The sequence below is a fragment of the Natrix helvetica genome, assembly GCF_964273705.1.
Source record: "Natrix helvetica genome assembly, chromosome: 7".
NCBI classification, from domain to species: Eukaryota; Metazoa; Chordata; class Lepidosauria; order Squamata; family Natricidae; genus Natrix; species Natrix helvetica.
The window spans coordinates 14,533,323-14,559,864 of NC_138558.1; the positions used below are offsets into that span (position 1 = coordinate 14,533,323).

At 41.3% G+C, this 26,542-nt stretch overlaps 2 protein-coding genes across 2 annotated transcripts in view; both read left to right on the forward strand.

Annotated features, from left to right (window-relative positions):
• Positions 1-14,497, forward strand: part of LOC309395365 (putative E3 ubiquitin-protein ligase HERC6) — a 32,244-nt gene extending 17,747 nt beyond the window's left edge. The window contains exons 13-23 of the mRNA XM_081959538.1: positions 1,941-2,092; positions 2,186-2,293; positions 4,348-4,455; positions 5,484-5,654; positions 6,882-7,028; positions 8,548-8,714; positions 10,305-10,371; positions 11,064-11,134; positions 12,050-12,233; positions 12,728-12,830; positions 13,878-14,497. Coding sequence (XP_081815664.1) covers positions 1,941-2,092; positions 2,186-2,293; positions 4,348-4,455; positions 5,484-5,654; positions 6,882-7,028; positions 8,548-8,714; positions 10,305-10,371; positions 11,064-11,134; positions 12,050-12,233; positions 12,728-12,830; positions 13,878-14,086 — 1,487 coding nt within the window. The 3' untranslated portion in view covers positions 14,087-14,497. The remainder of the gene's footprint in view (positions 1-1,940; positions 2,093-2,185; positions 2,294-4,347; positions 4,456-5,483; positions 5,655-6,881; positions 7,029-8,547; positions 8,715-10,304; positions 10,372-11,063; positions 11,135-12,049; positions 12,234-12,727; positions 12,831-13,877) is intronic.
• A 1,795-nt stretch (positions 14,498-16,292) lies between these two features.
• The window catches only part of LOC309395366 (putative E3 ubiquitin-protein ligase HERC6), a 34,369-nt gene continuing 24,119 nt past the window's right edge, over positions 16,293-26,542 (forward strand). The window contains exons 1-7 of the mRNA XM_081959539.1: positions 16,293-16,624; positions 19,743-19,899; positions 21,075-21,151; positions 22,587-22,814; positions 23,690-23,784; positions 24,465-24,586; positions 24,896-25,038. Of these exons, the coding sequence (XP_081815665.1) occupies positions 16,378-16,624; positions 19,743-19,899; positions 21,075-21,151; positions 22,587-22,814; positions 23,690-23,784; positions 24,465-24,586; positions 24,896-25,038 (1,069 nt within the window). The 5' untranslated portion in view covers positions 16,293-16,377. The remainder of the gene's footprint in view (positions 16,625-19,742; positions 19,900-21,074; positions 21,152-22,586; positions 22,815-23,689; positions 23,785-24,464; positions 24,587-24,895; positions 25,039-26,542) is intronic.

A 26,542-nucleotide genomic window follows, 5' to 3' on the forward strand; every position in this document is an offset into this window, starting at 1 on the left:
TTTCACACATCCTGTGTGCCCCCATTCATATATTACATTCCTCAGTCTCCCAGCTCAAGAGAATTCTACGTTTTCTCGGCAAAAGCAGTAGAGCCATAAGCATAGAAGGTATCACAGAGGTCATTTTATCCAAGATAGCTATCCGGTCTATGTTTGAACCCCTCCAGTGAAGGGGAATCTATGTCTTCATGTTCTATGTCCACTGTTTGATGGCTCCGACTATAGTATTTCCCTGTAGATTTATCTCACTGGTTCTGAGCTTGTCCACCAGGGTAACAAAACTAGTGTATTCCCTTTTTATGTGACAAACGTTTGCTTGCTTGCTTGCTTGCTTGTTTGTTTTGAAGCCAACTTTGAGTGACTTCCATTATAAAATAAAGAAAGAAAAAGAATGAAAACAATCCTGGATATCTGAAAGTCAACACCTCAAAACATTCCCCAGAAAGAAAGAAAAAACAAACGAGTGGAGCTCAACAGTCATCCTAATCCTAGACCAGGGATCAAAGCCACATTTTCAGTGGTTTTCAGAAACATGTTTTATGGGACCGCCCTTGAGGACATAAAAAAAAATTCAAAAGACCTAAAATGTGACCTACAATGCGCTCACAATGGTATTTAAAGCCTTAAATCGCTTAGGTGCAAGTTACTGACAGGGAATACAGTGGTGGAATTTAGTCCAGAGTCACAGGAGCAGTGGTGGGTTGCAGGCAGTACACCCCGGTACGGGTGTACCGGAGCTTGCCAGGAGCACCAGGTACCGTTCTGGTACAGTGCTCCGGAGGGCCCACCCACCCGCCCGAGCTCCTTACCTGTCCTTTAAAGCCTTCGGCGCTTCCGCGCATGCACATGGCGTGTACAGCATCTGTGCGACACTCCGACGAGCAGTGGAGCATTGTGGAAGCGTCGTTGGCAGCTACAATGCAAGTGTGCACCGAGTGTGCGCGCGCGTGCTACACGCATCCATGTGGGTGACGCCGGGTCTGGAACCCACCACTGCACAGGAGGGAGGTGCTCTTCCAACATAGCTTGGAGTCTTTGGTAGGCAGGGTGAAGGTGAACCCCTCCTGGCAGTTCACCAGGTATATCTAATAGTAATGTAGATAATGCCTTAGTCTGGCTAGATTAATGTTAGGCTGAATAAACCAAGTACTACACAAGGGGTTACTTCAGAGGTGGGTTGCTATCAGTTCACACTGTTTCGGGCGAACTGGTAGTAGAACGTTGGCCTGGGTCGCAGAACTGGCAGCGACCCAGGCTGGCCACACCTCCGAACTGGTTCCCTGGTCACCGCTGCCGTTGCTGCTGTTTTTTTGTCTTTTTATAATATTCTGCGCATGCGCAGAACTAATTGCAGGCAACTGTGCATTCACGCGCAGCGAACAAAGCGGCAGTAACGCATCTACCCCTGGGTTACTTCGGTGTACAGTGTTACTTTGGTACACGTTGTTAATTGGTTCCAGAAGGTGTGATGAGTACTAAAAAGGATGAGTCCCAAACAAATCATGTGACTTACCAATTACCCTTTGTTTCATCTGGGAATAACTTTCTTGTCTGTCCCTTTTCCTATGTCAGCCACCTTCCCAGAATGGTCAACTTCCGGTCCATTCTCCATAGCCCTCCCCCTCTTCCTATCGCAGTGTGTCAAGTAGTAAATGAACACTGAGTACTGGACAACATTTTCACATCAAAATATGTCGAGTACCAAATTCGACAAGTTTTGAAGCTGTCGGATACCGAGGTAACACTGTAGTTGCTTGATTGTTCTTCACCTATAGACATTAATCTTGGAATCTAGACTACAATTAAGATTGACTTTCTACTCCTCAAAATATTGCTTATTTCTTCTGTGGCCTCATCAAGGATTTTCCTCAGTTTGGCTTACTTAGCATACGATTGATTCTGTCTATATTTTTAATGACTTGAAACTATCTTTCTTTCAGAAAATTATTGGTCCTTGTTGCCTGGTCCGTTTTTAGAGCAAATAGTTCAAATGTTGAAGACATGTGTATCAGCCATGTTGCCTTATTATAATAATTGCCCCAAAGACAAGACATGGATTAGTGCCCTCAAAGTGCTTAAAAAGCTGTATAAGGTATGTCTGGTGACTTGGAAGTGATTGTGGAGAATTCGTACTGCCTCTTGATACAAAACCCATGGCTTTGACCTATAAATATTTTCCTTCAAGGTCAACATGAAGGCTAAATGCCAACTGCAAACAAGCACTTTCTGCATAGACGAAATTGCTCAAAAAATTGACCTAAAAGAAGATTATTGGAACTTACAGGAAAACATTGTAAGTATAATTTTACATGGGCTCTTGGCCTTGTGTAGAAGGAAAGTATTAGAGCTCATGAAGCTTGGACAGAGGTGAAATGTCCTTGGATTGGAATATATTCTTGCTTTATTCTCTTCAGTTGAAAGTTTTTTGATCAAGAAACCTGGGTTAAAACATCACGCAAATCCATAATGTGGTTTGGTTTTTGCTTAGCCTTTTAGAACAGAGTAATACAATTGATCGCTGGTGAAAACTCTGGCCAGCCAGGTCAGCTTCAGAACTTTTTTTTTGAAAAGTTTTTTATTGTTTTAATTGAACAAAAACACAAAAAAAGAATCATCCTTCATTACATCTTGTAGATTGGTTACAAATAAATTTCGTGCGTTTCTTCCACAATCATCACTTATAATTCATATTGAATTATACATTTTAAATCAAAAATCTTTATATATCTTACTATCAATGTACCACAATTCTTATTTAACTACTATTATTTAAACGTGCTTTTATCTGAAATCATTTGTACTTAAAGACACAACCACCTACTGGCATTCATTAGCTATTTCAAAAAAACTCCAATAACATTACACCTTTATAACATATTTTAAATAAAAGTCAATTAATAATCTAAGCCTTTCCCCCCCTCCTTTTTCCCCCCAACTCACTATTTAGAGCTTGTATTTGCTTTTACCAATACCAACGCATGTATATATTATTAAACAATATCCATTAACATTTCCTTATTATTATTGTAGTAAGCCAAAAATTACTATTTATATCCCATCTCCTCTCGTCAGACCCAAAAAAATTACACCTTTATGACAAAATCTAAATAAAATTTAATAAAATGTATACGTCTTTTTCCCAAGTCCCAATTTACAATTTATATCCAAGTTGCTTTTACTAGTTAAGATTATCATTTTATTATTGTTATTGTAGTTAATTATTTGTTAATGAATAAACATTTAATAGCAATCTAAAACAATCGACAAAATACTAAAATTCCTACTTATTAATCACCAAAAATTAACTAATTTTTTATTATCAACTTTCATTGTCAACCTGTAACTTTCCAGTGGCAAAACAGTCTTATCTCTCTTGCCAGTTGTGGTGTCAATCTTCTTTTTATCTCCTTTATAAAGTTTTTATAAACTTCTCTCCACACTTTATTGCTTGAAGGATCTCTCAGGTAATCTCGTTGCCCTCGAGCTGTTATTGAAATTAGCTTGTCTTTGGTTGTCAGACGTGTTTCTGAAAAAATTTCTCTTCTTAATTCCATCATCATTACCCTTTTTTTTCTCTTGTATCTTGAAATCTGGGATAGAGCTCCAGATCGTCAAATTCCCTTTTCCATATTCCCTTCTTTCCACTTTCACCCACATTTGCTCCATTAGTAAATTCATCTATTGTCTTTATCTTCTATATCTTCATTCTCCCCTTTAATTTTTGGGGCTCCAACCCCATCATCTTTTGCTGTGAGAAACAATAGTCTATCCAACTTCTTCTCAATTCTCCCATATCCTTCCAATAGATTTTGGATTCCAGCCAAGATATTTTGAAATTTTAAGGTTTCCTCATCTGAGTATTGATCCATGTTTCCCCCCAAAAAAGAAGAAAAAGAAAAAAGAAATCTAATAGCCACTGCCACTCTAGCCTTCCAAGCCTCTTTTATGTATGTGTATGTATGTATGTATGTATGTATGTATGTATGTATGTATGTATGTATGTAAGTGTATATATATATATATATATATATATATATATATATATATATATATATATATATATATATATATATATATATATATATATATATATATATATATATATATATTTATATATAGGCTCCTCCTTCTCAGCTTCAGAATTTATTGCAGCCTGATTCAGCACAGCTAATTGGCGGGTAGATGGGATTGCCAGAATACCCCCAATCAGCTGTTCCAGGCTGCAGGGATTGCCACAGACCATCATTGCCTCCATGCCTCACAAAGGCAGTTGGGAAGCAAAGAAGGTTTTATGAGATATTCTTTTGTTTCAAAAGATTTCCATTTTTTCCCCTTTGCAACATGCAGCCTGTCCCAGAAGAAGAGAGGTTAATCTCTTTCTGCCGTTTTCCTTTTGTCTACAACGTAGCAACCAAGAGGGAAATGCTTTATTGTGGGATCTCTGAAGAACAAGAGGTAAAGAATATTTTTTTTAAAAAAAAACATTCTTGCTTATTGGAGAGTTGGTGGGGTTTCTCTTATTTGCAAAAAAAAAGGTGCAATTTTTTTTTCCAGTGCAAAAAAAAATTGGGCTTTGGATAGGGGAGTGGAAATGTGTCAGCCTGGGAAAAGACTGATCAAGAATTTGCTTTGGAGAGGGTGGCATACCATTTGTGTAGAGCAGTCTTTTTCAATCTTGGCAAGTTTAAGAGGTGTGGACTTCAGTTCCCAGAATTCCCCATCCATCCATGCTGGACAGGGAATCCTGGGAATTGAGGTCCGCACCTCTTAAAGTTGCCACGAGTTAAGTTAGAGCCTTGGTTATTGAACCCCTTTGTATCTTATGGACGAGACCACAAAATTATTTGTTTATATTTGCAGCATTCAAAAATGTGATATGGAGCAAACTCCCCTCCCCCCGTCATTGGCAGTAATACGACCACCATGGAGCCCAAAATCTCTGTTGCTAAATCAGACCTTTATTTAAGGACGTTTCGCCCCATTCTAACTTTTCTTGCCACATTTGTTAAGTGAGTCACTACAATTGTTAAGGGAATCACTGCAGTTGTTAAGTAACATGGTTGTTAAGTGAATCCAATAAGCTTCTTCAGCTCTGACTGGGTAGTGGGGAATGGAAGGATTTAAATGACCAGCTGTCTGCAAGAAATATAAATCCTTCCATTCCCCACCAGGCAGTCAGAGCTGAAGAAGCTTCTGGGATGAGAAAGCAAAACGTCTTCAAAGAAAAACCAGAAAGTCTAGTTGCCTCTTGAAAAAAGCACCTTTGGGAGAGCCATGAGCTGGATAACTGAGGATTTCTATAGTCATTTAAGAAAATGGTTGAATGCCTTTAGGTTGTTTGGGGAGAAAATGCTTAAATATAAACACCATCATCCAAATTACCTTAAAAGCAGGCTTTCTTTGATTTGCTTACATTTCTTCTATTATAAAAGGTGAAAAATTTTCATTGTTTTTTTATCTCTTTTTCCCCTGGACTTCTCAAGGTATTAGACATAACAGCTTGTTGTAAATTGGTCTTCCATGCTATGCTGGGAAATAGAGACCCTCCAGAACCCCCTATCTTTACTCTGAACGTGCGACGCCACTTTCTCATTGAAGACACCTGGCACAAGCTTAGTATAACGAAGGACACCAACCTGAAAAAGCAAATGCTGGTGAGCTACCTGTGGTCTTCTGATGCAGTTACCTGAGCTTTGAACCTGAGAACTCACTGGCGTAGCCTTCAAAATTAGAACTGCGTTTTTAAAAATCTGTTCATAAGGTGTTTGTTTACTCGCTATTTATTTCTATCAGTTATACAGATAGTCCTCGACTTACAACACCAACTGAGCCCACTATTTCGGTTGCCAAGTTGTTAAGTAACTTTTGCCCCATCTTACAACTTTTCTTGGCACAGTTGTAATTGTTAGTAAACGTTGTTAAGGGAACTTGTCAGAAGATTGCAAAAGATGATCACATGACCCCAGGACACTGCAACCTTCATAAATGAAGGCCGGTTGCCAAGCAACTGAATTTCGATCACGTGACCATGGGGATGCTGCAATGTTCATAAATGTGGAAAATTGTCATTCCAAAAGATCATTAAATGAATGGTTGTAAGTCAAGAATTACCTGCATTTTGCCTTAATTCTTAGAAACTAGAAACCATGTACAGATTGAAGGTTACCTATATTTTTTCTGCACCTAACAGCAGTGGAATAGCTTGGCTGAGTGATGCATCTAAAACCAGCCAATGCAAAAAACATGAAACCCTTTTGACCTTCAGCAAATGTAGAGCTTTTCTGCTCTGAAGAATTCAACATTTTTCAATTTTCTTTGTCCATCTGAAGAAGGATGTTTGTGTTTCAATTATTTCACGCCATTCTTAAAACTACAACTTCTCAAATTTTGCAGAATCCTGAGTTGCCTGGGCATTCTCCAGGTCTGTTCAAAAACCTTGGGGACCCTAGCAAAGAAGATTTTGAAGCAGGTGGGAGGGGGATTATGGTAGGGAACCATTCAGAGGCAGCTTCATCTAACTATCTGAGATCTGCTTCCAGCCATTGCTCTAACGGGGCACAAATGAGATTACTGGATGAAGGGGAAGCGCAATTGTTCACCTCTGCTTTTATGAGAGCTTTTACGGACACTGATTCCTCAATTGTCTTTTCTCAGTGAAGTCAACAGATGCCTTGAACTATCCCAAAGGTGCTTTTGCAAAAGTCAAGTAGACTTCCTTGTTGGTGTTTGTTTTTTTTTTTTCATTTTTCAAAAGAAAAAATCAAGAAAGCCCAGTTGTCTTCTGGAAAAGCACCTTTGGGACAATCATGACCTGGATGATTGAGAATCTCCATAGATATTCTTTGGACTACTTTTCCTTTCTTCTTTACTTTTTTTGGCAGGTTCAATTTGAAACTGAAATGCCTTATTATGGAGATAAAGGTTTCCTGGTGGAATTCTTTTCAGAAGTGTTTGAGAGGGTGGTACAGCCAGAATATGGGATGTTTATGTATTGTGAACCCTCTTCCCCAATGTGGTTTCCTCCCAAGGTAAGTTTATCAGACTCCAGTCCAAATGAACTCCACTCATCAGGATGATATCTACCAACCCCACCCCCATTAAGCCAAGGTGGGACATTGGATCTTAATATGGAAAATATGTGCAAGTTGGATTTGTGAAGTTGTACGTCTGGTCTTTTGTTCATTGAAAAAAAAATTGTCTGGGAAACACCTAACTGAGGGGTTATGGGGATTTTGAATCCCAACACCTCTCTCCTCCCCCCCCCCCCCAAAAAGTGTGGGAAAGATGCCTTCAGGGACTATAAAACTTGAGCTGAATGAAAGGAAGTATTTAGCCACTCCACAATTTGCACATTGATAAAGAGCACTAATTTGAATAAGTTTGATGTCTTACGGGGTAATATCAGAAATCTGGCAGGAAGAGATAAGACTTTTCATAAGGTCACACTATTTTGCCATTAGCTGCAGGAAAATACGGATTAATTCCTAGATACAGAGAGAAACAAGCGATCCAATTTGGTCTAATAGTTAAGGTAGCAGGCTAGAAATCTGGAGCCTGTGAGTTCTAGCCCTGCCTTAGGCCTGAAAGCCAGCTGGATGATCTTGGGCCAGTCACTCACTCTCAGTCCAATCATTCTGATAGGGTTGTTCTTGTGTGGAAAAGAGGAGGAGAACCTTGATTTAGTTATTAAAATAATGAAGGCAGGATAAAAATAAATAAAGTAGGCTCTAATAGAATATCAAAGTGCAACTGAAGTTGGTGACTTATATCCTAGGTCAGGGGATCAAACTCTATTTCACGGAGGGCTGCATCGTTGTGTTTGATCTGGGAGAGTGGCCAGCTTGACCTCACTCATGTCAGGAGTGTCTGTGGAGGGCCGAGTGTTCTGCCAGCGAAAACGGGCTCCTGAGCTCCGTTTTCTGCTTCGACAGCATCCTGCAACCCTCTGCTAGCATAAAAAGAGCTTGGGAAGGCTGCCTGCAGCCTTCGCAAGCTCCATTTTCTGATGTGATGGGACTCTGCAACCCTCTACCAGGGAAAACAGAGCTTGGGAGGGCTGCATGCGACCCTCATGAGCTCCGTGTTTGCTGGTAGAAACCAGTCCTTCACTGTTTCCAAGGCAGCCCCTCAGGCCAGATCTAAGCACCGCGCGGGCCAGATCTGGCCCCTGGACCTTTAATTTGACACCCTCTTCTAGGTGGTTTGTTTGTTTGTTTGTTGGATTTATATGCCGCCCTTCTCCCAAAGGACTCAGGGCGGCGTACAACATTAAAAAAAACACATATTACAAAAGTTAAAAGAAAATTAGATAAGAGTATCCAAAAACAAACCCAATTAGTATTAACAATAACATTTTAAGAATTAGATTAAAATTAATAATTAAATCAATCAAAGGTGGTCTAATACTGCTCTTCATCTTGCTAGGCTATTTATTCCATTGTAGAAATATGTGTCTCTTTAAATATTGCAAAAGTAATCTGTATTTCTTCTCATTGACTCTGCTTGTTGGGAGTATGGTGATGTTTTCTTGCGGTTTTGTTCTTGCAGCCTTCGGTGGAGAAGAATAAATATTTCCTTTTTGGTATTCTCTGTGGACTCTCATTAGCCAACCAAGTCACTGTCTACCTACCTTTCCCACTTGCTGTTTTTAAAAAGCTGCTTAACAAGAAGCCAACTCTCAGTGATGTGAAAGAGCTAAACCCTGTCCTAGGAAGGTAAATGAATGCAGTCCTATCAACTTACTAGGGACATTGAGTCTCAACTGATTTTATCTAGTCGTTGCACTCACCCTACAATTACAAAACCATGTTTCTGTGTCAAAGAATGGGCCAAAAGGAATGTGGTTTAAGATGACTTGGCCAAGGTGTAGAGACCGGAAAATCATTTGTCATTTCTGCCCTCATCCCTTCTGCAGTAGGAGGCTTCTCTTGATTTGAGTGGTCATAATGGAGTAACCTAGAGTAGAACACGGGTGTCAAACTCGTGGCGTCACATTGCTGTCACGTGACGTTTCGCAACATTTTTTCCCTTTGAAGCGCTGGGGTGGGCAAAATTTTCCCTTCGCAGAGCTGCGTGCAATTCATCCAGCCCACAGGCCACCAGTTTGACACCCCTGGAGTAGAAGATCCCCAGTTACATAGCTGTAATGGCTGACAGAGAAAATGCTCTCTATGCATAACCAAAGGCAAGAAGTCCATCTTCTAGTCTAGGGGAAGGGAAAGAATGAAATGTATCTGCTTTTTTCTCTTAATGGGTCTCCTTAGGCGCCCATCTCTATATTAGTGTGGAAATGATTCCTTAAATTTCCTTTAAAAGCAGCAGCTTTTGCTCTCTGTAAGCACACAGGTTTTTGTTTTCAATTTTTCAGCAGAAGCAAGGATAATAACCCACAGTTTTATGACATACATGTATTTATTCCAAAACATGTCTACAAATACAGTAGCCATCTCACACTGTCTAGGACAAGGATGTCAAACACAATTTCATTGAGAGCTGCATCAAGGTTATGTTTGACCCGAGGGGGAGGGGCGTGGCTAGGGTGGTCATGGCCCTCTTGACGTCACTCATGTTGGGAGCGCCTGTGGCGGCCCGTGTGCTCTGCCAGTGGAAACAGCTAGCACAGCCTTCCTGAGCTTCGTTTTCACTGGCAGAGGGTTGGCAGGAGGCTGTGGCAGCTGAAAATGGAGCTTGGGTGGGCCACACAGAGCCCTCCCAAATTCCATTTTCACTGGCAGAGGCACCACGGGCCATCCTTCGCTGTTTCCAGGGCAGCCCCGAAGACAGATCTAAGCACCCTGTGGGCCAGATTTGGCCCATGGGCCTTGAGTTTGACACCTCTAGTTTAGGAGAAGGAACGTTCTTTTTTGCCCATTGTAACTGCTCAGCCTAGTTTAGTAAATCCCAGTATGACCCAAATCCCAATAGAAGCATGTCCCCTTTAAAATTGGAAACACTGTTTGGTCTGGGAAGAGGTTATTCCCCACTAGCTTAGTTTTTAAAATTATCTGGACCCAAAGGTTTTTCTGGAGCAGTCATACAAATATCTTCTTTGCATCTTCTCATCAAATACTTGACTATCTGGCTCTATCTAACCATTCCAGCCACATGATTAGATACGATGGCTCAAAAGAGGCAAACATGAGTCTATTTATGGTTGCATGGATCGGTCTGGAGATCTTGTTCATCTTCTCGGGCTTATAAAAATGTGAAACCATTCCAGTATGTATTTTTGATTGGCAATGTTTTAATATCTGCTGAAAGAACTTCACATAATATTTTATTTTCTATTTCCTTTTGTTATCAAGGAGTTTGCAGAGAGTTCTCGAGTATGAACATGATGATCTTGAAGATGCTTTTGAGTTATGTTATTGTGTGAGTACCTGCCACGTCCCTGCATCCTTTCATGATGCCTCCTCAAATGCTTGATGACTCGGAATAGGTATTAAAAATGGAAGAAAACCAGGGCTGGCAAAATCAGTTAAAAGGTGGAAAGGTTATCTTGATGGGAGTGAACAAATAATCTAGAGTAAATAGGTGAGTGATGCTAGCGACATCATTCTGAATCTTGTCTTGAGGAAAAGGTGGTCTTCGAGAGGCATAGATCAAGATGGCATCAATGATAGTTTAATCCAAGCTCAGCTTGGTTTTTTTTTATGTGCATCACATTTTTTTTACCACAACCTGCAGACACACTTGGGCCCTCCAGAGAAGAGCCACTAAAGGCTGAAATCTCATTCACACAACACATTAAGTCATAAGCTGATTTGTTTAGGGTTGGTTGCTATGTGAATCCAGCCATTATGGTTCATGACCTTCTTATAAAGTTTGATTGCTGTCTGAGTCTTCTTGGTTATTCAGTAAAATGCAGTTATGGGAAACCATGGCTTGAGACCATGTGTGAAATGGTCAAAGCATTAGTCACACTGCGTCATGGGCTGAAACTACTGAGGTCAACTATCTGACATAAATAGAAGGTCTAGACATTGTTCAGTGCAGAGACTATACTAACACATTAATTTTAGCTTTAACAGATTTGCCTAACCTGCAACAATTTTATTTTTCAGATTTCCTGGGACAACATGGATGTTGACTTGACTGAAAATGGCATTTTGACAGCTGTAAACCAGGCCAATAAGTATGTATCAATGACTCTTAAAATGAGCTATCCAAAGGTGCTTTGTTACAGCTCAGGTGATCCCCACCCACAATGACCAGTGATGTTAGCAGTAATGGGGGGTCATAGTTCAAGGCATTACTAAAGCACCATATAGTTACTGGTATCCCCAAACCTCTTGAATTTCTATGGGACTTTTTAAAATTTCTTCAGATCTAAACTACAGGTAGTCTTTGAGTTATGATCACTCACAGCAGTTCAAAATTTCCAATTGCACTGAACAACAGGAACTTCTGACACAAAGTTGTGGCTGTTGCAGTATCCCTGTGGTCATGTGACCATGATCATTGTGGTACAAAAACTTATCTCCAGTCTCAACTACCTCTTGCAAATATCTAATTAAAGAGAATATTTATTAGGATGGAACTGAGTATGTTTAATAAAAAGAAGGACTAGGGGAGACATGACAGCAGTGTTCCAGTATCTCAGGGGTTGCCACAAAGAAGAGGGAGTCAAACTATTCTCCAAAGCACCTGAGTTTAGAACAAGAAGCAATGGGTGGAAACTAATCAAGGAGAGAGGCAACCTAGAACTGAGGAGAAATTTCCTGACAGAACAATTAATCAGTGGAACAACTTGGCTCCAGAAGTTGTGAGTGCTCCAACACTGGAAGTTTTCAAGAAGATGTTTGTCTGAAATGGTATAGAGTTTCATTTCTAGGCAGGGGGTTGGACTACAAGACCTCCAAGGTCCCTTCCAACTCTGCTATTCTATTCTATTAACAAATAAATGTAAACAGGTACCGTAGTTTTAGATTTATGAGCAACGTTAACCAAATTTCCCCAAAAGAGATCTGATTCTGAACCCTGATAAATTTATTTAAAGGCCAAGAATTTGACCTTGAAAAAAAAGAGTCTTATTTTCTACTTTTTAAAGGAAAGACTATGTTGACAAATACGTGGATTACATATTCAACAAATCAGTGGATGATATTTTCAGTGAGTTCAGGAGAGGATTTTACAAAGTCCTGGATGAAAAGCTAGTTGGCATCTTTGAGCCTGAACAACTGATGCAAGTGGCAATTGGAAATGCCAATTATGACTGGGATTTGTACGAAAAGGTAAGTGGATGGAGAGATGTTATTTTATGACGTGGACCTTTAGGAGGAGATCATGATTGGAGGGATGGAACTATGCCTTTAGCTAGAGCATAATTTTCAATTGGCATGGGTAGGGTTTGGTAAATGGAATTAATTTTTCTCCATCACAACTCCTAGCTTATCAAATAAGTGAATGATAGAATTGCCTGGATGGCATTTAGGAGTTTGAGCATGGCTGCAGATTAAGTTGCTAAAGCCAATTCCTTCCTTCTTTCCTTCTTTTTCTTTTCTTTTTCTCTTTTTTCTCCCTCCCTCTCTCCTTTTGTTTTTCCTTTTTCCTTTTTCTTTTTTCCTTCTTTCCTTCCTTCTTTTCTTTTGCTGCCCATCTCACTGTTCTAGTGACTCTGTGACTTATAGAATGATAACTATATATGATCTATGAGCAGTCCAGTTTTTTATTCTTATTGGTTCTTGATTTTTTCCCCACGCTCTGATTAATTATTCTTGCACTGAAGAATGCTCAGTATTTGGGCATATACAGCTCAACACACCCAACCATAAAGATGTTCTGGGAAGTTTTTCATAAGCTGAGTTTGGAGGATAAAAAACATTTTCTGGGTAAGTATCTATATGCGAATTTCCTTCTGTGTTATGAGCTGTTATGAATGTTAGCAGAAGGCATTCATATCTCTCCAAAAAAGAGACTTTCTTTTAAAAGAGATAGTCAAGGCATTGAAATGATAATTGAAAAGCAACTCTATACAGGTAGTCCTCGACTTACAATAGTTTGTTTAATCATCATTCAAAGTTACAACAAAATTGAACAAAGTGACGTATGACCATTTTTCACACTTATGACTATTGCAGCATCCCCATGGTCACAGGATTTACATCTGCATGCTTGACAACTGCTTCATATTTATGACGCTTGCAGTTTCCCAGGGTTCATGTGATCCCCTTTTGCGAACTTCTGACAAGCAAAGTCAAGGGGGAGGCCAAATTCACTTAACAACCATGTTACTAATTTAACAACCGCAGAGATTCCTTTAACAAATGTGGCAAGGAAAGACATAACACGGGGCAAAACTCACTTAACAAAGGTCTCGCTCTTGAAGCTCCATTTCAAACGGCAACGTGCCAGGTGGGGCCTCTGTAGGCCCGAACGGAGCTTCTGAGTGATGGACCTGCCCCTCAGAAGCTCCATTTCAGCCGGCAACCTGCAGGACGAATGTTGCAGAGCCTCTGGTTGTTAGGACTTGTTCATAAGCATTAGGGAGTGCTAATTGCGCAACTTTGAACATGCCCTAAGGCAGGGGTGTCCAAACTTGGCAACTTTAAGACTTGTGGACTTCAATTCCCAGAATTCCCCAGCCAGCTCTGCTCTGCTGGCTGGGGAATTCTGGGAGTTGAAGTCCACAAGTCTTAAAGTTGCCAAGTTTGGACACCCCTGCCCTAAGGGAACACTTGTAGGGGGGGGGGGGATTACCTGTATAGGGCTGGATTGGGAGTCATCACTACAATTGATCCCAGTTAGGGCAACAGAAGTTTTATTAAATCTTTTTCCAGCCAATATTACCCTGAGTCAAAGAATCCCATGTTCTTAGATCTGTCTGTGTTCCCCCTAATATTCTCTGTTTCACTGACGATGACGTCCCATACTTCTAGTGTTTTTGGCAGGAAATGACAGGATCCCTGTGACAGGAATGCCACCTTGGAAGATTTCTTCCCCTGACTTGCCCTCAGAGGATCTTATGCCTGAGGCTGACACCTGTTTCCATTTTTTATTGCTGCCCATTTACTCAACAAAACAAAAACTGGAGGAGAAGCTTCTCCAAGCCATCCGCAACAATCGTGGCTTTGGCAGATCTGTCTGAGTCTGAAACAGGAGCTTGAAGATGCCACCTTGGGAGCTGTAGCCTTCGTTTGACCACAGATGGGAGAAGAGATTGTTGCAAGGGGTTTTGGTTAGATGACTGTTCCGTGATTTTCTTGCTTGATTTAGAAATTAAAAGTCATCTGAATATATACTACTTTAAAAATATGCTGTTTTGTCTACCATGTAATTAGATTGGGTTTATAGGTTCCTTTTAATGATGTAAAAACAAAAAGTCGAGGTTGTGTCTTATTATCTCTATGCTACTGCATCAAAGAGCCAATGTTTTTCTGTTTCTTTTCCTCTTTCCCTTAACCTTTCTCCTTTTCCCCTCCGCACCCCCATTTCCCCATTATTTTCATTTTCCTTAGTATTTCTGAATTGTATAGTTTGATAAAATAATAAAAAAAAATTGAACCACAAACAAAATCTGATTGTTGTTTCTAAATGCAGTGGTGTGTGTGTGTGTGTGTGTGAGAGAGAGAGAGATCTATGATTTAGTAGTGGAAGAGCAATGTTAACCATTTGAGTGGCAAAGAAAGAGATTTTCGGACATTTGCCAGCCTGGGTTTCATGTGTTTTGGCACCTTCGCAAAGGGCCAGGAGCTGCCTTGGCCAGGTGTGCATCAACAGTGGGAGGAAGAAGATGGTTAAGGTCAGGTGGTACAGGGAAGCCAAGAGGAGAGAGATGGAGGAAGATAGGACTTTAGTCCTAAGCATGAATGGGCTGCCAAATGCCTGAATTTTGGTCACATGACCACAGGCGCACTGCAACAGCTGTAACTTCAAGGACCGGTTGCAAGTACCATTGCTTCAGCATTGTCGTGAAATCAGTCACTGAACGAATGGTTGTTCAGCGAGGAATATCTGTCCTGACGATTCTAAAACCCAAAGGAGGAAAACTGAACCCAGTGTGCCGGATGTCAATGTAACTACCCCGAGCTTCATCGAAAATGCACGCGGTCATAAAAGTCCGTAGAGCTTCTCAGTCATCCAAGTCATGGTTATCCCAAAGGAGCTTTTTCAGGAGGCAACTGGACTTCCTTCTTTTTTCTTTTGAAGACGTTTCACTTCTCATCGAAGAAGCTTCTTCAGCTCTGACAGGGTATGGGAAATGGAAGGATTTATACTCCTTGCAGACAGCTGGTCATTTGCATCGTTTTAGAGCAGTGTTTCTCAAACCTTGGGGACTTTAAGTCCTGTGGACTTCAACTCCCAGAATTCCCCAGCCAGCTATGCTGGCTGGGGGATTCTGGGAGTTGAAGTCCATAGGACTTAAAGTCTCCAAGGTTTGAGAAACACTGTTTTAGAGGATCGTTGAAGCCCTTGGATAGTGGCGCTTGACAAGCACTTGGCACATAGATAAACCTCTATTGGAAGAAATATCCAGGTCTAGTTCCAAGCCAGGAGAAAGGCACTAGAGAGAAAATGGAGGATGATTGGGAAAACGGTCCATTTATTGAACAGAACTACCACTCTCAACAAAATGGAGTTGAGAGTGGGTGGGTTTTTATTCCTCCTTTGGGCTTTGTATTTGAGCTTCCTGTTCCTGTGCAAGGACATGTCCTCTAATATTCTATTGGCTGTTGTCAGATTCCTAGGGGGTGATGGCTGGCTCTATAGGCAAAAGGGGAAATGCAAATCCTAGGTACTTGTCTGAGCTCCCAGCTTTGGTTGAAGTTTGGACTGCTGAGATGACACAATGAAGGGGCTTGTGTTCCAAAAGGGTATCGAGCAATTCCTCTTGTGTCTTAATGGCTTCGTCCTATGTTGGATCTTGAGCGAGGGCTAGCCCTGATATTCTGCCTTTGCTGCAGGGAATTTCAAAATAGCCAGTCTTGAATGTGTTTCTTCCTGCAGTATTTGCTTTGCCTATGAATAGAGCTATCTAGATACCCGTCTTCCTTTTTCAAGAAGCTCTTTGTCTCTTAAGGGCTGACCTCTGCTGTGGACTGTTAAGGAAAGGAGGGGTTGCATTCTGCCTCTAAAAAAAAGATGTTTGGGGAAATATAATATTCTTCCTTTTTAATATTCCTCGAAATATTTCATTCTTGGAGGAGTAGGCTCTGACTTTCTACACTTTTTCCCTCTCTGCAAGCATCCAGCAGGACTGGGCAGGGCCTTGAACAACTGGGCAGGACTGGCCTGGAAGACAGGGTTGAGGTTTTTTTTTACAGCTGTCTATCAAAGCTGAGCCGTATCAAGGTGATACCCAGTGGGGAGGAGGACTGAACTCCTCGCTGGGAGACATCTCGGGGTGAAAGAGCCAGAGACCAAGGATCCAAACGCGCCATGCTCTTCGGTTGGGGGGACGGCTCCTACGGGCAGCTGGGGTCGGGCGAGGAAGGGGCTTCGCAGCCGGTTCCTCTCCGTCGTATTCCGCCAGCGGTTGGCGGGCAAGAAGTGGCCCTGGTGGCTTGCGGGGAGCGGCACACGCTGCTGCTCCTGGCCGACGGGAGCCTGGCTTCTTGCGGAGACAACGCCCAGGGACAGCTGGGGAGGAAGCTCCCCGAGGGACGGCAGCGATGCTACCTGCCAGGTAGGTAACGGGCAGGGGAAGTTTAGACTCAGCCGTCCCTTTCCAGATGGGGTTCTTTGCACGCACCTAGACTGGTTTTCACCGCCTTGGCCCTTTAAGTCCAGGGGTTTGCAACTTAACAGTAACAGAGTTGGGAGGGACCTTGGAGGTCATCTAGTCCAACCCCCTGTAGGTATGGCTTTAAGTCCAGGTGACTTGTTAACGGTTCGTTGAACCCCCACCGCCAACTCAATGCCAAACCATTTCGGTCGGAAGCCATCCGATTCCCCGAACCCCCCCTCTTCCTCTCCAGCCCGCTGTTTAAGTTTCGCTTTCGCTTTCTAGAAGAGCGCTGCTGAAAACGAATCTCCCCGCGATCGCTTTCGCTTTCCCCGTGTATGATGCGGTGGGTGAGGCTCCCGTCCAGATTAGGGATTCCTGCGGGGGAGGGGGAGTTTCTGTCACTTTTGCGGCTACGGTGTCCTAACCTATTAACAGAGTTGGAAGGGACCTTGCAGGTCATCTAGTCCAACCCCCTGCCCAAGCAGGGGGCACTGCACCTGCTTCTACCTAGGATCGAACTACCCGGTTTACCTGGGTGAATGTGAATGCTATTGGCCACTGATCTTGTAAGGGAAATGTCTCGTTGCAATAAATTCAACTATGGGTCGCCAATTGAAGTGTTCCCTGAAGCTCCCGTTCCCTACTCTTAAATCTCCCGTTTAAATTCTCTTGTAATTTCACTTCTATAAATGGTCGGTATGGCTAATACAGCCAGTGGTGGGGTGGGTTTTTTTTATGGATTTTTAAAAGTTATCTCTTTTACCCCTTTTATCTCTCTAAGGAAAGGACAGGAAAGGAAAGGAAAGGAAAGGAAAGGGGGAAAAGAAAAGAGGGTGAAAGTGAGCAATTTTATTCCTGCATCTCTCTCGCCCCTTTTGTTAAAACTACCTATATTCTCTTGTACTTTCATTTCTATAAATGGGCATATGGATAATAGAGCGGGGGTGGGGGTGGGGGTTAGAGATTGTTTTTATTTCTCTCTTTTGCCCCTTTTATCTCTCTAAGGAAAGGAAGGGAAAGGAAAGGAAAGGAAAGGAAAGGAAAGAAGGAGGAAAGGGAAAAAAAGAAAAGAGGGGTAAAGGGAGTAATTTTATTCCTGCATCTCTCTCACTTTTCTTAAGCTACTTATAAAAAGGTCTGTCATAGAAGCAGCCTTTTGCCCCACTTGTTTTATATAGAACCCTGAATTAAACCATCGGAGTCTCTACAGGTAGTCCTCGACTTACAACGGTTCCTTTAGTGACCGTTCAAAGTTACAACGGCACTGAAAAAAAGTGACTTAATGACCATTTTTCACACTCAAGACCTTTGTAGCATGCTCATGTGCTCAAAATTCAGGGGCTTGGCAACTGGTTCATACTTACGACCGTTGCTGTGTCCCACCGTCATGCCATCTCCTTTTGCAACCTTCTGACAAGCAAAACCAATGGGGAAGCCAGATTCACTTAACAACGGGGTTACTGACTTACCCACTTAACAACCACGGCAAGTAAAGTTGTAAAATGGAGCAAAACTCACTTAACAAACATCTTGCTTCACAATAGAAATGTTGGGCTCAATTGTGGACATTAGTCGAGGACCACCTGTACTTAGGCAAGTGTTTTATACAGGATGGGTTGAGTGCACGAAGAAGCATTTCTTGCCGGGCAGAGCGTTATAGAGGGCACATTTTGAATATACAGTCATTTGGGTAGAAGGACCTGTTTCTTACCTGTCATGTACAGGTAGTCCTCGACTTACAACCATTTGTTTAGCAACCATTCATTGTTGCAACGGCACTGGAAAAAGTGACATAGGACCTGTACTCAGAGTTATAACCACCACAGCATCCCCTTGGTCACAATTTGGGCCCTTGGCAATGGGCCTGCATTTATGAAGGTTGCCGTATCCTGGAGTGTCAAGGGCAGGTCTCAAACTATCAACTTTCTAGCAGATTAGCTCAGAAACTTTAATCGCTGAGTCCTCATGCCCAGGACAAGACACCCAAAGAGGAGGAGAAACAGACTCTGCTGTGCTTGGATAGCAGGTCTATCAAGTAGGGCAGTGATGGTGAACTTTTTCCCCACCGAGTGCCAAACTGGAACATAGGTGCATGTCCGTACCTGTGCACATGCCAGAGCGCCTGAAACCTAAAGACCAGCTGGCCGATGTGCACATGCCTATTTTTGGCTGTTTTTCAGATCCTTTTCAGGCTGTTTTGGGGGCATTCTCAGGCTGGTTTTTTGGCTGTTTTCAGGCCATTTTCAGCCCCCCAAAACAGCCCCCAAAAGCCCCCCAAACAGCCTGTTTTTTAAACAAGAACAGCAGCTGGTAACAGCACGTGTGCCCACAGAGATGGCTCTGTGTGCCACCTCTGGCATGCATGCCGTAGGTTCTCCATCACGAAAGTAGGGGGAAATGGCTAACTGCTGCTCAACCACCTCTCTTCAGCCGAAAAGAGGAAAGCAATGAGGATGGACACTGACATACTTGATGGTCACCACTTGCACCTTTCTGTCAGCATTTCTATTCTGTCATGTCCCCTCATCTCTGGGATGACCGTTTCGGCGTCCTCCTCCTCAGACCCAGGCTCCGACGGGGCCATGACACTCTCATTCTGGGGAACCCAGGTGCAGCTCATCCTCAGCGACATCAATGTGAACGTCATGTTTTGTACCCTTTTTGAGACTTAAGTAAGAGCAGGCTCAAGGGGTATGAAATCTGATGGGCTGTGTCCACCCTGGAGAGAAGGTGGGAAGACCAGAGAAACAGAGTGAGGATTAGCATCTGGTCTTTCGTTGATCCTAGATCAGGGGTGTCAAACTCGATCCCATTGTGAGCCGGATCAGGACTTTGTTTGCTCTTTGGGAGGCTGGGGTGGGCATGGCCTAGTCATCGTGCCCAACTGGGTGGGTGGAGCCGGGATGGCACAGGCCAGTCACTTGCCATCTCTGGGACGGCCCCGCAGGACAACTCTGGGCCTATTGTAAGCTGTATCCGGCCCGTGGTCCGCGTGTTTGACACACACACACTCCTCCTGGTCCTAGATCCTTCTAATGACCATGTAAATGAATGACTTTTTTTTCCTCCTGGAAAGAACCAATCCAAGCCTTGGAAGCCCAGACTATCATCCACGTAAGCTGTGGAAAGGAGCATTCATTGGCCATCAGCAGCCAAGGGAAGGTATTTTCATGGGGAGCTGGTAGTTTTGGACAGCTTGGCACTGGGACACTAAAGGACTCTTCGACTCCAGAGTAAGTAACTGATTGATGTTGTCGCCAAGTAACCTTGTCTAAGCCATAGGGGTCCTTGAGTCAGGAAAACGCAGGTTTGAATCCCGACTGCACACTTGGGAATTTCTTCTAGCTGTGATCTGTGCTGCATTTCTGACTTGGGAAAAAAACGGATAGCTTTCCAAGCGGGAGATGTTATGGGATGAATTTGTGACCTTTTGCATGTTCCTTTTCATGGAAGCAAGGTGTTTGCTTTCTTGCTGGCTAAGACATCTTAGAAAAGTTGTTGCAACAGGTCGACATCCCTCCCATAGCTGGAATGGGAGGCTTACTGGTGTAGGCGCTGCTTCTTTAGACAGTTAAGGAAGCATCGCAAAATAGCAATAGCAATATTGCAGTAGCACTTAAACGTATTACACCATCCCGTAGTGCTTTACAGCACCCAATGGGTGGTTTACAGCATATCGCCCCCAACAATCTGGGTCCTCATTTTACTGACCTTGGAAAGATAGAAGGCTGAGTCAACCTTGAGCCTATCAGGATTGAACTTCTGGTTGTGGGCAGAGTTTGCCTCCGATGCTGCATTCTAATCACTGCACTACCATGAGTCCTAGTCATGTTATCTTTTGCAAACAAACAAACAACCTTAAGCAATAACCAATTTATTCTTGCATAAGCCATCATAGTGCACAGTGTACTTCGTCAATCTGTTTCTATCTTATTATTTGTGCTTTTTTTTTTAATGTAGCTTTCCCTAATCTGGTACCCTCAAATATTTTGGTTTGCAGCTCCCGTTATACCCTACCAACGATGATGGGAGTTACAATCCAACTCACCAGTGTCAAATGTGGCACAAAATCATCCTAGAATAGAAGCTAAAGAAACAAATGATTGAATGCATTATTCCCCAAAATCTTAATGTTCAGTTACAATATTTTTTCTTTAATTAGCATATGTGTCTTGTATAAATAAGATTTGAAATCATTACTATTAATTAAAATATCATTTGATAATTTTTGTAATGCTTATCCTATTATTCATTTAATTAATTCACAAAGCAATTTTTTAAAAATGGTAATACTCAATTTCATTTTAAGTAGATTAAACTGCCATGTCAAGAATCTTTATATGATGATATGGTTTTGGATCTGGAATGCTAATGAATTATTTCTCTTCTTGTTCGGTAAATTTTATAGGAAAATAGATTCTTTATCTATGTACAATGTTATACAAGTTGCTTGTGGACACTATCACTCCATAGCACTTACCAAAGGTAAGAACTGTTTTTCATTTTTTTTGCAATAACTTCTGCTTTTTTCTTGCTTAATTATTTTGGATGGAGGGGCAGGGAGCTCATTTTTCTGCTACTGGTATTTCTGTGCATCTACACAAATGCTTCTTTTTAGTTTAAGATTTTCCTAGGCAGAGACTAGATTCATTGGGGATTACTATAAATCTAGTTTTGATACAGAATTTAGAGGGCAAAGCTCTCTGCAAACAGATAATTCCGAGAAGGATTATCTGCATCAATGAAATGAAGTATCTACGGATAAATTCCTTAATTTCTTCCTGCTGATTTTATCCTATTCTTTGAAACCCTTCCCATTAACTCCCATTTTTTCTACTGTCTTCACTAAAGATAAAATTACAATGATTTCTAAAAAATATTGCATTTAGTGAACTCTGGTCCACGCCCCAAAGCTCCTTTCTGAGTAGCAGCAGGATCAGACCCGAAGTTATAAAATGCAATAAATAATTGCAAGAAGCTTTTGTTAAGGCAACCTGTCTCCTATGAGTAAAGTTAATCTGAAATACAATTGGTCCTCCTATTTGAGCTAAAACATTTCTGTTGCCATAAATATGAGTCAGTTGCCAAGCATCTGAATTTTGATCACATGTCCCTGGGAATGCTGCAATGGTTGCAAGTGTGCAAAATGGAGATAAGTCATTTTTTTCAGTGCCATTGTAACTTCAAACGGTCACTAAACAAACTGTTGTAAGTTGAGGATTACCTATATGCAGTCAAGAAGAATGCAGATCTGTGCATGTGATGACACTTGCTAGCCTGGTAGTTGTCATGTTAGACTCTGAATTCTATTGCCCCAACTATTTAGGGAAGATAATGCGACATGGAAGGTATTTTCATAAAATAGAAAGTTTTGTGTTAATCCATGGTTATCTCTGAATGGTTTTTGTGATATTCCACCAAAAATCATTCCATGAATCTACAAGATTTCAGGAGGGAGCGGATACAATTTGGAGAGGGTGATAATCAATTGTTCACGAGATATGGCAAACCTTTGTCATCTTAAACGTTGAGGGTCTACTTTTGTCTACCTCAGGGGTGTCAAACACAATTTCATTGTGGTTGACCTCGGGGGTGGCCGGCTGTGTGTGGCCAACTAGGTGAGCATGGGCAGCTTGATGCCACTGCCCAGACTGCTGTATCCTCTTTGCATTGGGTAGACCGGGACGAAGCCACGCTGGCCCGATGTTTCCTCTTCGCATTGGGTAGACAGGCCAAAGTGACGCAGGCCAGCCATTTACATTTGTCAGGACGGCCCCACAAGCTGGATCCGATCACATTGTGGGCCTGATCCAGCCCACTGGCCTTGTGTTTGACACCCCAGGTCTACCTGAACAAGTTGCCAATTTATATTCTAATTAATGTAATTGTGGTTTTTGTCCTCTTTTTCCCTCCAATGAAGATGGCCGAATTTTTTCCTGGGGACAGAACAGCTATGGTCAGCTGGGTCTTGGTAAAGGATTTCCATCCCAGGCTCAACCGTGTAACATTTCCTCTCTTGCTGGCATCCCCTTGGCTCAGGTGACTGCTGGTGGGGCACACAGCTTTGTCCTGTCTCATTCTGGAGTAGCCTATGGCTGGGGAAGGAACAATGCACATCAGTTGGGTTTAAACCAGAAAACTTCAAAAGGTAAGTCTGTCTTCAAATTATCCCAGGAAAAAATGTCCCTGCCGCCTGGTTGCTTCCTTTTATTGAAGAGAAAATGTTTTGGGAATATCAAGAATCAAGAATAAAAATGATAAGTGCTTTGATAAATGTCTTTATTTTGTTCTTTCAAGCAGAAATTACAACAGGTTTGACCTTGCTAAGTACATGATACACAGTGACTAAATAAAACTGGGATTTCATGTCATTAGAGTGATAAGCTTCCTTTCATCTGTCTGACACGTGCAGTTATCAGCATTATTAAAAACACACTAAGCCAAAATATGTTTGATTTGGTTCTAATGTTATGCTATCCCAGGCACTGTGGATTTTAAACATGGTTTTTATCTCGGCATGTTGCACTTGTTTGGCCACTTGTGATTCATTTAATAAAACAGAAAGAAACCTGGCTTGATTGGCGTCTTTACAGGGATAACCAGGATACCTGTCAAATCTGTGAAGGTTGTTGTTGGATTTTAATTTAAGAGTTAGAGACGCTGACTTCTTTTTATCATGATCATCATCTCAACCTATAAACAAATGGATCCAATTCTGGGGGTTTAAGTCCACAGATTGTAAAGTTGCCATAGTTACGCACCCCTGGTCTACTCTAGACAAACAACTTTTTCACAAGCCAAGATCTTTGTTCCTCACTTGAAAGATGGAGACAATTCTAAGGTTTACATTTTGGAAACTTTTAGAGTGGATTTTCAAAGCTTGCTGTAACTACTTTAATTTCTGTTACAGTAATTATTTCAGTCACACTTAATAAATAACAGTGTATTTTAATAAACTTTGGGATGGTTCTTGGAATGTTCATATAAAATGCTGCAATATTCTGATGGTTATTTTTTCAACAGAACAGGTCTTCAAACCTTACTCAGTAGGTGCCCTGAGAACCCTTGAAGTGACTTATATTAGCTGCGGAGATGAACATACAGCTGTTCTCACCAAGGTATTGAATCCGTAAACGAAGCTTCCATACTGCTAGCAGCAGTTTGTTAACTGGATATTGGGAATCGTTTTGTGGAATCTTTGAGTACTAAATGCAAGAAATGATAGAACTGGTGAGGTCTCTATGGTATGGCCCCCAACCTTTTGGGCACCAATGATTGGTTCAGTCCAGAAGCCACCCAAATTACATTATTGAATTTAAGAATTAGAATAACTATTAGAAGAAATTTCAGACATTTCTGAACTTTATTTAAAATGGGTCATTGTGGTGAGTAGGATTTCAATGAGCATTTCCCCCCTACTTTGCTCATGGGTGAATATTTTTGGTTTTTCTCTTCGACCTGAAGCATTTTTAGCTTTGTTTGAAGCTTTCATGTTGCTATTTTCCTTCTTGGATTAGGAAGGAACTGCCGGATTAGAGACATGATCTTACACACTCTAAGAGTGTAGAAGTGAAGAAAATAGGTTGGAACCTTCAAACTATTTCGATTGATCCCCTTTTCTTGCTGCCAAAGACCATGTTGCAAAATGACATGGCTGCAGTTGGAGTCAGGCACATCTGTATGCAAATATAACCTTTGTCCTCCCAAACAACATGTAGTTGCAGAAATGTTTAATAAAACTAATACAGATGGATGGGGGAAAACCTGATGGTGCTTGATTTGTTAACATCCTTCATAGAGTGGCAGTGTTTTCACCTTTGGAGATGACAGTGCTGGACAACTAGGACACAACTCTTCAAAGACTGGTCCTCAGAAAATCGATGAGATTGATGATCGAGTTTCCCACATTTCCTGTGGAAGGTATGTACCATCTCTTTCCTTCCATATCTATGTGAGTGGTTACGTATGTGCTTTCAAGGGAAATTGATATAGCTTATATAAAAACAAAATCTGTTTAAAGTGCATTGAGCACTTCTAACATTTTGGAGGCTGTTGGTTTACCAGGAACTTTAGATGATGAGAGGACTATACATCTGCGACATATTTAGATACATCTGAGACATATTTAGGGAACTTGTATTAATGTGGCTATGCTAAACCATAACAATCCCAAACAGATATAGAGCAGAGTTGTTCATATGGGAATTTTGTATTTTGGTTTTTCTGCAGTTATCACACGCTTTGTGTCTCTGTGTCTGGGCAGTTGTGGTCTTTTGGACGTGGTCTCCTGCAGGTTACGGAAAGTTCAGCATCAGAGAGCAGACAAGAAGAAAGAAATTGTATTGACCTCAATGCTCTTCTGGCCCCTAATGGTACCTTTTTTGTAAACACAAATACAGAATGTAAAATAGTATTAATACAAGAATGCTTGGGGGCAACATACAGCCACATATAAGCACATGTAAGACATAGCTTTGAAAACAGATGGTTAATTCCCTTTGAAAAGTGACACCTAAAAGTCAGGTTCGATTTGAGTATATTTTATTCAGTGTTTTGATTGCTGATTTTTTTGACATTCTGATCAAATGTTCTTGGACGTTCTTTGGAGTTAATTTTTTCTAGATTTTTGGGTTGTGCTTTACTCTAAAAAGCTGATATAAATACAACGTCGTATTTTTTTTATCACCAAGATCATCCCGAAACTTTGTAAAGTGGTTTGGGTTGAGATTTAATGGCTAGATGTAAGTTAACTAATGTGTTTCCATGGCTGAAGGTGGACTCAAAACTGGTTATACCCTAAATCAAGACCTTAATTTTTATTTCATTTGATTTGTCTGATTTAGAGAGTTATCCATCTCGTTCACAGTGTGACTCTTAGGTGGCGTACAGTTAAAAGCATAAAAACGTAGCATTTAAAAATGAAGTGTAGATTGCTTATCTGGTAGCTTTTGAAGTGTAGAACAGGCTGACAAGAACTGGGAAGAGTACAGATGAATGTACGATTATCCTGGTAGAGAAAAAGGATATACAGGTAGTCCTCAACTTATAAAAGTTCATTTAGTGACCATTTAAAGTTACAACCACACTGAAAAAAGGGAGTTATGACTATTTTTCACACTCGCGACCTTTGCTCCATCCCCAAGGTCAGATGATCAAAATTGAGACACTTGGCCACTGGTTCATAATTGTGATGCTTTTCGTGTCCCAGGGTCATGGGATCCCGTTTTGCAACCTTCTAGGAAGCAAAGTCGATGGGGAAGCCAGATTCATTTAACAACCCTGTTACTAATTTAACTAATTTAACAACTGCAGAGATTCACTTAACAAATGTGGCAAGGAAGTTCGTAAAAAGGGGGAAAGCTCACATAACAAATGTCTCGTTTAGGAATCCTAAATTTTGGGTTCAATTATGGTCCTAAGTCAACGACTACCAGTAGTAATTTTAGGAGTCTCACATTTTAATCAGTTGGCAGGAGTGTAGAAATAGAAAATTGCATAGGTTTTTTTTAAATATAGTGAATTCTGAAATTCTAATCTAATATGCAGAACATTCTGGCTGCAAAGTTAAACTTAATGTATGATTGGAGTGAGCACTTAATTCACCTGTTTGTCATGAAAAGAAAATGTATATTTCTGTTAGTGGGAACAAGAGAGCTGCTGCATGTTTATGTTAGAAAGTTTAAGGAAGAAAATTTTGAAGGACAAAGGAATTATAAGGTGCAGCTGAATTCAAAGTTCCTTCTGGAACTTTCAGAAGCACCCCCACAAAGTTACATTGGAAATAACAAGAGAAAGAAAGGAGGAGAAGTTAGAGAAATATTGTACTTATTACAATAATAATAATATCTGTCTGATATGATGCATTTTTGAATATTC